At 39.4% G+C, this 11,581-nt stretch overlaps 2 protein-coding genes across 5 annotated transcripts; one reads left to right on the top strand and one right to left on the bottom strand.

Annotated features, from left to right (window-relative positions):
- Positions 1-640: 640 nt before the first annotated feature.
- On the bottom strand, positions 641-2,611 carry LOC113347590. Its single transcript, XM_026591260.1, has one exon. It carries the CDS (start codon positions 2,609-2,611, stop codon positions 641-643), a length of 1,971 nt encoding a protein of 656 aa, XP_026447045.1.
- Positions 2,612-4,695: 2,084 nt separating this feature from the next.
- LOC113294560 (flavin-containing monooxygenase FMO GS-OX-like 4) lies at positions 4,696-9,737 on the top strand. 4 transcript variants are annotated; one of them, XR_003332662.1, is made up of 6 exons: positions 4,696-5,299; positions 5,791-5,855; positions 6,905-7,212; positions 8,786-8,921; positions 9,026-9,199; positions 9,404-9,737. XR_003332662.1 is itself a non-coding variant. In XM_026542957.1 (5 exons), exons 1-5 carry the CDS (start codon positions 4,756-4,758, stop codon positions 9,110-9,112), a joined length of 1,146 nt encoding a protein of 381 aa, XP_026398742.1. In that variant the 5' UTR covers positions 4,697-4,755; the 3' UTR covers positions 9,113-9,737. The 4 variants fall into 4 exon arrangements, 1 of the variants encoding a protein (XP_026398742.1); XR_003332661.1 differs by having other exon boundaries at positions 4,697-5,299; positions 5,785-5,855; XR_003332663.1 differs by lacking the exon at positions 9,404-9,737 and having other exon boundaries at positions 4,697-5,299; positions 5,785-5,855; positions 6,905-7,038; positions 7,130-7,212; positions 9,026-9,038.
- Positions 9,738-11,581: the final 1,844 nt, after the last annotated feature.

The raw sequence follows: 11,581 nt of genomic DNA, 5'->3' as shown, positions 1-11,581 counted from the left end.
AAAATGAGTCTTTACGTAACAGATTTGTCAGAGGTTTGCAAACATTTCCATACCCCTTAATGAACTTGCGATAATAACCAGTCAGGCCTAAAAAACCTCGTAACTGCTTCAAGGTTTGTGGTTGAGGCCAATTAACCATAGCAGCAACCTTGTCGGGATCTGCAGCTACACCATTGCATGTGATCAAGTGTCCCAAGTATTCAAGTTGAGGCTGAGCAAAAGTGCACTTGGAGAGTTTAGCATACAGGGAATGTTGGCGTAGGAAAGAAAAAACCACATGAAGGTGTTTCAGATAATCTGCCAGAGATGAACTGTATACAAAAATATCGCCAAAAAGTACGAGTACAAACTTGCGAAGAAATGGTTGAAAAACCTCATTCATCAATGCCTGAAATGTTGCAGGTGCATTTGTAAGGCCGAAGGGCATTACGCGAAACTCATAATGGCCTTGATGAGTGCGGAAAGCCGTCTTATGAATGTCCGATGGATAAATCAAAATCTGGTGATAGCCTGACAGCAAATCGATCTTTGTAAATATAATTTCACCATTCAACTCATCTAACAGTTCTTCGATTAAAGGAATAGGAAACTTGTCCTTCACAGTCATGTCATTGAGTTTGCGATAATCCACACAGAATCGTCACGTTCCATCCTTCTTATTAATCAAAATAATTGGGGCAGCAAAAGGGATATGACTCTTTTGAGTCAACCCCGCATATAGCATTTCTTGGACAAGCTGTTCCACTACAGCTTTATGAATAAAGGGACATTTATATGGTCTTTGTGAAGCAGGTGTTGAATTAGGTTTAAGTGGAATCTTATGATCTAATGGACGAGAAGGTGGCAGTTGGGTGGGTTTTGAAAATACATCAACAAATGAATCTAGTAAGGTTGAAACTTCACTAGGAAGTTGTTGCACAGGAGTAGCATGAACATGAAAAAATTGGCCAATTAGGTCAGGGGCTTTACTCTTGAAGAACTTCTTAAGAGTAGTAGCACTGATAAGACTAAGAGAGGGCTTAGAAGATCTCCCAGTCAATGTAATTGGATACCCTTGATGTATAAAATAAATTTTCAGTTGGGAAAAGTTGAAAGTTACATCACCTAGCTGTCGTAACCAATCTACGCCAAGCACCATGTCACAACCACCGAGAGGGAGAGCTCGTAAGTCAGCAGAGAATTTGTAACCCTGCATTTCCCATTGAAGGCCTCGACATATACCTTTGGTGATGGTGCTATCTCCATTGGCAACAGTAACGAGTATATGACCTGTAGGGGATACGTGGAGACCAAGCTTATCTGTAATTTTAGAATCGATGAAACTATGTGTACTTCCTGTGTCAATCAGGACCATAATATGCTGATTAGTGAGAAGTCCTGCAATATGAATAGTGTCATGAACAGTAGTGCCTGTCAAGGCATGTAAAGAAATTTCCATGGTTGTATCTGAACTAGAAGGGGAATCTGTCATATGCTCATAAGGTGATGATAAGTCACTCTGGTCACTGAGTTCCTCTTCATTAGCAACAAGCATAAATAACTGTTGAGTTTTGCAGATATGGCCAGTCCTGTAGAACTCATCACAGTTATAGCAGAGACCTTTATCTCTGTGAATTTTCATTTGCTGAGGAGTAAGATTTTTAATTGGTGGAAGTGGAGGGTCAGTTTTTGTAGGTGTAGGTGGGTGAGTAATGAAAGGGGTTGAAGAAGAAGTAGAAGGTTTATTCATATTATGAGAGGTAGAAAAGAACGGTTTGGCGGTGGATGAATTCTGCGGAATAGAGATAGGTGAAGGAATGAATGGTCTAGAAGGGTACTTGAGTTGTTTTGGAGAGTTAACAAGAGAAGCATGCTGCATTCTAGCTAAGTAAAAAGCATGAGAAGTATCTTCTGGCTTAAACATTTGAACTGTAGTGCGGATTTCATCCTTCAAACCACTAATAAAACTCAGAGTATAGAAAGATTCAGGTAATGTTGGATTATTAGCTACCATAAAAGCTTTAAAGTGCTCAAATCTATCATAATAATCCTCAACTTTAGTACTCTGAGATAACTTGTTAAAACTACCAACATAATTGTCATGTGCAACGTCCTCAAATCTAACACACAGATCATGAATAAATGTGTCCCAAGACATTTTATGTTTACCCTGCTGATAATTTAAGAACCATGAATCTACTTTAGAATCAAAATGGATTGCAGCCATATCAACTCGGTCTGACTCGGCAAAATTATGAAAAGCAAAATAACGTTCACATTTTTGAGCCCAACCCCTTGGATTAGTTCCATCAAATCGTGGAAAATCTACCTTGGGAGTTCTAGAAAACTTACTAGTATGGATCAGCTCACGATTTCCATTAGATCCTTTTGATGAATCTTGATGAGAACCAGGATCTATCATTTCATCAGATTGTGCCTCAGGAGGTAGCAGAAGTTGTAAGGCTTTGAAGATACGGTCAAAATTGGCGTTCGTTCTAGCCTCAGTAGCAGCACGAGCAGTTGATTCTGTAGAAAGAACCTTCAATTGATCACGAATTTCTTGGATTGCAGTTGAGTTTTCTTGAGCAAGTGTATGAACACTGTTAATAGTATGTTTCTCACCGATTGTCATGATTGAGGCCCCAGAATTGAAGTCTGATACCAATTGTACTATACTAGTACAAGGATGAATAAATTACTTGGTAGCAAGCTACCTTCTCTCTGAAACCAGAGCCTAATTTATCTTCCAAAGGAAAATAGGGTTTTCATTCATTGAGTTTTCATTCTTACACAATCATTGGTTATTTAATTTCCCACTCCTGGTTGACAAAAGCAACGACCAGGATTACATCAATCTTACACAGAACTCTATGAATTAATCTAACCCTATTCTTAAACAATTGCATAAGCCCAAAAGTAAAAGTCTAAGAATTGGTAAAAGTTTCTGCAGCCCATTACACTGGCCCAATATTCTGAGTAAGTACATGACAATCTGTTTCATTGTTGAATGGCAGACACATGAAGGAGATGATTGTTATTGCTTGATTCTCAGCGGTATTGCTTGATCTATCTAGATACTGATTGTTATTGCTTGATTTTGGGATCAATGATTTTTGGGTTTGAAGGAGATGATTCTCAGTGTTGTTACAGCGGAAGAAGAGAAATTTATATTTCAGGAGGAGAATAGATAAGATTGATTTTTATCTCTCGGTAGAAGAAAGAAAATGGACAAAAGTAACAAAAAAACAAGATAAAGAGAAAAAAAAAAGAGAAGCACGTGAGTCTTGTACAGGTAAGCTAGCCACGTCAAGTTGGGCGCTGTTCCGGACGCAGTATAGCATTTCCGTTTTCCGATTTGAACAAATGAGCAATATGGGTAGGGCTGCACAAAACCGACGCAACCCACCAACCCAACCCACACCCGTATGAAATTACCCGCACCCGAGCCAACCTACCTAGGAGCGGGTCGACTATGGATCACAACATCAAAAATCATCGTACGGTGGGTCGACTGTGGGTGACAGCTTCCCTCACTCGACCCAACCCACCCACCCACCCACCCACCCACCTAAATATTTCTAAGTTAATTCTAACCCTTAGGTTACCTATCCTACATGAACCATAATCGTTAATGTAATGATATATAATGCCCTAACCTTAATCATCGCTAACATCTCTTCAGTTCCCTTCAGCGGCAACCTCTTCTCTCCCTGTCAGACTCAGTTTCTTTTTTCACTCTCTCTTCGTTTTGTAAATCAAATCACAGCATCACCAGCAGCAATCAATCAACATCGTCACAGTACAGTAACAAACCAACAACCGAAGGTGAGACTAGGAATCATTGTAATTACTAATTAGGATTTTGTTTCCTAAGATTGATTTTGGGTTGGCTTATTTCGATTGGGTTCTTAATTCTTATTTCAATTTTGTTTCTTCTTCGTAGCAAGCTGCAATACTATATTACCATCAACTGAAGCCACAATATATGAAGTAGAAACTGCAAAGAGAATAAGTCTGTAACTATTCTGTTATGTTCATTGTATTTTTCGGTGGGTAACCCACCACCCACCCGATCCAACCCACCGTAATGTGGGTCGGGTGAAAACCGACCCATTGTAATGTTGGATTGGTTGCGGGTGACAACTTTTGTTACCCACCATCAGTGGGTTGGGTGGTGGGTGAGGCCAAACCCAACCCAATTCAACCCATGTGCAACCCTAAATATGGGAGTGGCGCTACGGAAGATTCGCTAAAGCATAAAGGAGCGCACTGAGATGTTTGGGCGGAAATAAACACTCCTAGTCTCCTGCCTGGTAGTAGTATTGTTTATCACCGGTAACCAGGCACCAGCCGACAAACAATATGTCATTCTGCCAACGGTCCGCGAGTTATAATCCCAGAGGTGTCACCATCCTTCCACAAATATCAAAACAAAAGTAACACAAAAACCCCATCAAAACAAAATTAACACAAAAACCCCAAATTTAAATGTTGGTTTCATCAAATTTTATGATGAAACCAAAATAAAATTTGATGAAACCAACATTTAAATTTGGGATTTTTATATCAATTTCTAAAAATTTGGGGTTTTTATATCAATTTTGTTTACGATGAAGTTTTAATGGATCCCAACATTTGAGTGGGATTTTTGTACCACAAATTCGGTCACCTTGGATTTTTACGACTAGTTTTGTTCTGCCAACCACCACCACTTGTTCTACTTTTCAACGGATCGGTCTTCATGGCCGGTCAGAGTAACTCCCTGAGCATTTCGCCATGATTTCAAGAAAGGTAGCCGTGATTGGTGCAGGTGCTGCTGGCCTGGTTGCATCTCGAGAATTGCGCAGAGAAGGTCATGAGGTGGTAATCTTTGAACGGAGTGATCGAGTTGGAGGAACATGGGTATACGATCCAAACGTCGATTCTGATCCATTGGGGTTGGACACATCTCGAACCATCATCCACAGCAGTCTCTATGATTCTCTAAGAGTTAATCTTCCTAGAGAAGTCATGGGCTTTAGAGATTACCCTTTTATGGCACAAGTGAAGGATGGGAGGGATCCAAGAAGGTTTCCTCATCACAGTGAGGTCTTACATTATTTAGAAGACTTTGCTAATCATTTTGAACTCGTTGAGTTGATTCGGTTTGAAGCTGAGGTAATTTATGTTGGATTATTGGATGAGGAATTGATGAATGGTTGGGTAGTCAAGTCTATGAAGAAAGGTGAAGTTGGTAATTCATCTGTTGCCCATGATGTGTTTGATGCTGTGGTTGTGTGTACTGGGCACCTCACGCATCCAAACATCGCAGAAATTCCAGGTACTCCATCCATCTTTCTTGCACTTTTAGTTTTTGTTGCAGTAAATAGTGATTTTAACCATGAGTGACTTGAAACAGACCTACAAATACTAAATTTGGCCAGAGCTTCATTATTTATCTCTTAAAGCCCGAAGGATACTTCCAGGAATCCAGAATCAGAAATGATATTTGCAATATGCATTCTACCACCCCTTGATAGTAACTTAATAGTCCATTCCAAGGCAAAACAATTGCCACTATCCCTGCAAAAAAGTTAGAATCTCTCAGTCACTTCACCTACCACGCCACCAATATATTTGAGTGATCATAGGTTGATTCGGTTCTATTGGTTCAAACCAAATACGTTGACATAACTCTGTCAATTTACTTCTATCTTGGTGAAGTGGTCCATATCTAGGTTGTTCTTGTTTGGGTCTTGCATGTTGTAGACAATTGTGGAGTTACTTTCATCATCAGATATCTTATGACTGGTTTGTCCGTTCTAGGTATAGATGCATGGCCAGGGAAGCAACTTCACAGCCACAAGTACCGTGTTCCCGAGCCCTTCAGTGGTCAAGTATGGATCACTTACTTTTCTTTCCTTATACTTTGATTCTGTCATATGTGCCTGTACTGAGTTACCCTTAAATCTGGCTTCTTCTGTTTTCTCTTTCCCTCGTACCCAAGGCATACTAGTTTTGTGATATCAGACTGAAAATAAGTCTTTCAAAAGACCACTAGGTAGTTAATCTGATTGCCTAGAAGTTGCAATGCATTATAGAGCTTTCCTAATCTTGGTGGAAAAAAATATTTTTCTGAAAGCAACTGTTTGACTGAACTCAGCCTGTAGTTTTTCTGCACACCCTGTCCCAAGCCAGGATAAAGGAGGAGGGTTCGTGTTTGACGTGGCGAGCCAACGGTAAAAAACACAGCCATTCCCCTGTGAAAATAAGGTCGTGATAGGCGTGGCAAGCCAGCGATAGACCAAAAGAGGGAAAGAGCAGTACCAAGATGGGTGACCGCTTGGGAAGTCCTCATGTACCTTTGTTTGGTTGAAAACCAGCCATTCCCATTTGCTTAGAAAAGGGCGAGAGTAGTACCGAGATGGGTGAAGAAGAACTGTCTGACTGAAATAGATGAAGGAGCAAGTGCTTTCAAAGATTCTTGATGAATACCATCAGTAAAATTCAGAATAGGTTTAAATCAACTCTAAAAGAATATTAGAATGGAAAACATATTTATAGGACCACGGGAATTCTGATAAAGGTTTGAATGGTAAAATATATGACTAAAGTTTCCCCTTTAAAATCAAGAATTCTGATAAACTTACGCAATTGCCTGAATGGCACATCAAAACAGATTAATGAATCATTAACATGTTTAAAAAATACAGACGAATTTGATTTCATAACTCAAGGCTTAAGCATGACATAGTGAAATTGTGATGTCTCCTGTCGGCAACTTTAATTTGCAACTTACCGACCATCGGTATTTTGGAGACCTTGAAAGGAAGATATATTCTTCCAGTAGATTTATCTGGTAAATACTATTGGTCGTTGCAATTTTTGATCTTTCCAATTTTCTTCATTTGCACTGAACATTTCTTCCTACTCTTCTTGTTCACAGGTTGTGCTTATAATCGGAAATTCTTATAGTGCTGAGGACATATCTAAAGAAATACAGTTGCAAAAGAAGTTCACGTTGCATCAAAATCTACTACAGAAAGATTTGGTTATGATAACATTTGGTTTCATTCAATGGTTGAGCACACCCTCATTCATTTCTTTAAGAGAAGAACTTCTGGACCTTATTTTGTCAGTTGGACGTACTGAGTATATAGCTCTAATGCAGGTTAAGCATGCACATGAAGATGGAACTGTGGTTTTCTCAGATGGAAGCTTGGTTCCTGTTGACGTTATTGTGCATTGCACTGGGTATGTATCACTAGCTTTCGTTTACAAAGTTTTGATAGATCAATCTTGTTATTCTCTTAACCGTTAGCAGGGTAGATCAACTGTATGCCTTATTAAGAGTTTTGATTTACGAACCTCCAACCTCGTTTGCACAGAAAGGTACTCACAAAGAACCGTGGTGGTTTCCTGTGTTTCTGGCCACTAAGAGCATTACTTACTCCATAGCCCATTGTAAACAGTACCGATGATTCTTAGATGAATGAGTTACTCCAAGCTCAAAGAAAACACCACTAGTCTGCCAGAGGAGGAATTTCACTAGCCAAAATTCACCTTTGTGACTAGAAAATGTTTGTTGCAACTGTTCGAAAAACCTTTGACAAATACTTACAAAAAATTTATAGAAACAGCTACAAATTTACCCCTTTTTAGATAGGGCCTTGCGGCCTTTTCTATGTATCTGTACGTCGTCTTTTTCTAGATCTGCAGTGACACTGAGGTCATGTAAGTTTTAAACCATATTAAAGGCATATTGTTCAATAAAAATGCTATAGGACGGTCAGCATTAGATAATTACAGTAGCATTTCTTAAATTTAAGAATGTGTATAGTAAGAACGACACATTATAGGATAGATTTTGACACCAATTAAGATTGCTAAGGAGTTAGTTTGCTGAAATAAAGAAAGAATGATGGACGTACTGCGATAGAGTTGTCATCTCTGTAGGATTTATTCGTGATTATGTCCAAATGTCTAAGGAAAAGTATAAATAAAACCATGAGATAATGTAAAGTTTTTCCTTGAAAAGGATGAAATGATGTAGATTTTTGTCAATGGTGTAGCAAAGGGACCAGAAAGGATATACCATCTTATTTTTCTAATAACCAAGTGGGATGCCCAAGTAATAATTAATTTGTTAGTTCTTCAAGGAAACGATATACAACATTTACTGCATACAGGCCACAGCCATCCAGCACAGCGATCGTGCGAAGCAACCTATACCTGATAGGCTGATACTGATCCAGGAAATCTGCAAACTCTAAAAATGGAACAATCATGAACACCGAAGAACTGGCTGGGCCACGGCCCACGTAAATATAGATCACACAAGATTTGAGGACTACGTTGATCTTTGGAATAAAGTCAGGGCAGGCTTATCTCAGATTGAAGCTCAGGTTTTCATGAGGAAGATGAGTAGTTGGTGGAAGTCAGGGGACTTGCATGCCTTGGGGTTGCCCATACTGAGAATATTAATATCTGCCATTGACAGCAGACTATTGCTATGCTCTTACAGTTTAAGCTAGTACACATTAAAATCTGCTGACACATTAGCTCTACATAATCACCATTTCCGAGGTCCAACAATATTAGCTCTACATAATCAATTATGTATTTAAGTTAATGACTTTAATGGCTAATGCACGTAAGACATAATGCCGATTGAATAGTACCATTTGATTTAAGTGAAGCAAGAATGTGTTTTCATGCCGTTTATATAACAAACATTTTAGGTGCTGATCAATTTCTGTATACTATTTTGATTTTGTTTGGTAAAATGTTGTATCCTAGGTCTTTTCATTCTCCTACCGCTTTGCAGGTACAAGTACTATTTCCCTTTTCTAGAGATCAATAATACTGTGACCGTGGATGACAATCGTGTAGGACCTCTATACAAGCACATTTTTCCTCCAATGTTGACTCCAAGGCTTTCTTTTATTGGGATACCTTTTGTGGTATGTTCTGTTCTTATTGGCATGATCTTAAACTTCTTAGTCTTAGTATTTATGTTTTTATGCGGGCATTTGTTACTAGAATCATTCTTTTTACATGGTGCTAGGCTCTAGCTTTCCTAATATATGAATTGGGAAGCAAGTGGGTGGCTGGTGTTTTATCTGGCCGGTTATCACTCCCATCTGAAGGATAGATGATCAAGGATGTCGAGGCCTTTTATTTGGAACTTGAAGCAGCAGCTGTTCCAAAACATTGCACTCATCGGTTAGCACAAAAGCAGGTAAACCGTGTTAACCCAAAGGTGTTTGGTGGTGCAAGCTGTGTAGTTATCTGTAGCATCAAGGGGAAAACTCAGAAAAATAAATTTTTGATGATGAACTCAATACTTCTTCAGTAATTCCCTCAATGAATCAGTCCCAGCTATTCAATGAAGAAAGCTATGTATTTCTGACGATTAATCAAGTCTCTTTGATATTCTGTTCAGTTTGACCACAGTGATTGGCTTGCTGCTGAGATTGGGTGTCAGCCATTGGAGGAGTGGAGAAAGCAGATGTTAAAAGAACATGGGAAGAACTACTCTGCACGACGGGAAACCTATCGTGATGAATGGGATGATGAATATTTGATCTTGCAAGCTCAAGAAGATTTTTGCCAGTATTTACTAGCGGAGGTTAGAAATGTGTAGCCCTTTGAAATAAAATGAAAAATCTCAGTAATCAAATCGGTCATCGGATCTCAAAATCTCGTGACCTAAAATATGTCATCTGACTAAAGACTAAAGACCAAAGACTAAAAAAAAAGGATCAAATTTGGGTTTAGTCCGTCCTGTGACGTAGCGGGTGACGAGTAAATTTGGTCGCGCGTTGATATAAAGTCCGCTTCATCGTCCAGCGTAGATAAAGATTACGCCTGGCATGGGGCGTTGATAAAGATAACGCCTGGTATGGGGCGTTGATAAAGACAACGCCTGTATGGGGCGTGAACTATAGCAACGCCTGGTGTGTGGGACGGAGATTATACGTTCGCCCGGGTTCAAAAAAAAAAAAAAAAAAAATGGGGCGTTGATAAAGACAACGCCCCAACCAAAGTTTTGTAAACTTTTCAAATTTGGGTTCATGACTATATCAACGCCCCATTCAAATTTGGTGTCCGGCGTTGATTATACCAACGCCCCATCCAGGCGGACATTATATCAACGCCCCATGCCTGGCGTTGATTATACCAACGCCCCATTCAGGCGGACATTATACCAACGCCCCATCCAGGCGGACATTATACCAACGCCCTGCATCAAGCGTTAACTTTACGAACGCGCGGCTACAGGCGGACATTATACCAACGCCCGTCGGGTAGGCGGACATTATATAAACGCCCGACTATATTTGGATTTGGTCTTAATCGCCGACCAAATTTGGTCCGAGTTTTACTCTTTGATCAAATTTTGATCGATGGTCCGTCCCATTACGCCAGCCCACTCGACACCAAATTTGGGTTTAGTTGTCCACTGCAGTTGCTCTTAGGGACACAAATTCATCCTCGTACCCCCATATTTGCTATGTGATTGAAAATCTGTCCCACGACTCAAAATTTGCAGCAACTCTAAACATGCCATACGACTCGAAATTCGATAATGATAGATTGACGGGGAGAATGTCAGTTGCAGACAAACATTCATAAAGCACACGTACAGATCCGGTAAAAACAAAATTTAATAACCATCACATTAGCAAGAGTGTACAGCTAAATCAAATGTAATCTTTTAAGTTTGGAAGTATTTTTTGATTTGAACAAACAAGCAATATAGGTGGGGAGCTCTGGAAGATTATATTAGTACAACCGTTGCCATGATGGAAGGGTCGATCGAAGAAAAATCTGAAAATGGGGTTGTCTGTGACTACCTTCATCAACGGCGGAGCCAGGATTTCAATTTAAGGCGGCTAAAAGAAATTACAATGAAGCACTAATAATACCAAGGCGGCTGAAGGCTGCGATTTTTTTTTGTGGGGAACGGATTGCACAATTAGTGAGCAACTGTTGGCGCATCCCTGTATCAAATGAACAACAATCTTATGTCTGCAATAGTAGTTTGAAGAAATGGTGAAGAATAGAATTAGAGGGACTAAACTAATGCATGGGCCAAACCAGTGAAAGTGGTGGACTAAATATTTAGTCCCATAAGCTTTGAACCATGTTTTACCTGCCGTCATTATTTATTAGGGACGACTTTTTTATTCACAACCTATAAACACGGTTATGGGATGTCTTAATTTTTGAAGATTACCTAAGTGTCCTTACACAATCGGTAGTTAGTATAGTGGTATTATCTACCAATTGTTAAAGTATAAAACTAGAAATGGAACTTGTGACCGTTAGCAATCGGTGGATAGATGAAGTTCATAAATAACTTCATAAACTGCCGATTACTCTGACCCAATCTCGAAATTGTTGCCAACTTATTAATCAGACGTTTGGTGAAGTTCGTATACTACCGATTAATGTAGTTCCCAAATTCGAAAAAAAATGAGATTTTGACAAAAACAAAATTTGGGGCAACTTTATAATCGGAGGTTAAGTTACCTTATTAACCTACCGATTATTGTAGTTCCCAAATTCGAAAAATTAGTGATTTCGGCAAAAACAAAATTTGGGACAACTTTATAAC

The sequence above is a fragment of the Papaver somniferum genome, chromosome 1, assembly GCF_003573695.1.
Source record: "Papaver somniferum cultivar HN1 chromosome 1, ASM357369v1, whole genome shotgun sequence".
In the NCBI taxonomy this organism is placed as follows: domain Eukaryota; kingdom Viridiplantae; phylum Streptophyta; class Magnoliopsida; order Ranunculales; family Papaveraceae; genus Papaver; species Papaver somniferum.
Note: the sequence above shows the minus strand (reverse complement) of the source record. Positions and strands in the feature narration are given on the sequence as shown.

Excerpts from the sequence above, each read along its gene's own strand:
- LOC113347590 (XM_026591260.1), bottom strand. The coding sequence starts at position 2,611 with ATGACAATCGGTGAGAAACATACTATTAACAGTGTTCATACACTTGCT.
- LOC113294560 (XM_026542957.1), top strand. The coding sequence starts at position 4,756 with ATGATTTCAAGAAAGGTAGCCGTGATTGGTGCAGGTGCTGCTGGCCTG. Across the intron at positions 5,300-5,784 it reads AAACATCGCAGAAATTCCAG|GTATAGATGCATGGCCAGGG; the intron begins GTACTCCATCCA and ends TGTCCGTTCTAG. Across the intron at positions 5,856-6,904 it reads CCGAGCCCTTCAGTGGTCAA|GTTGTGCTTATAATCGGAAA; the intron begins GTATGGATCACT and ends TCTTGTTCACAG.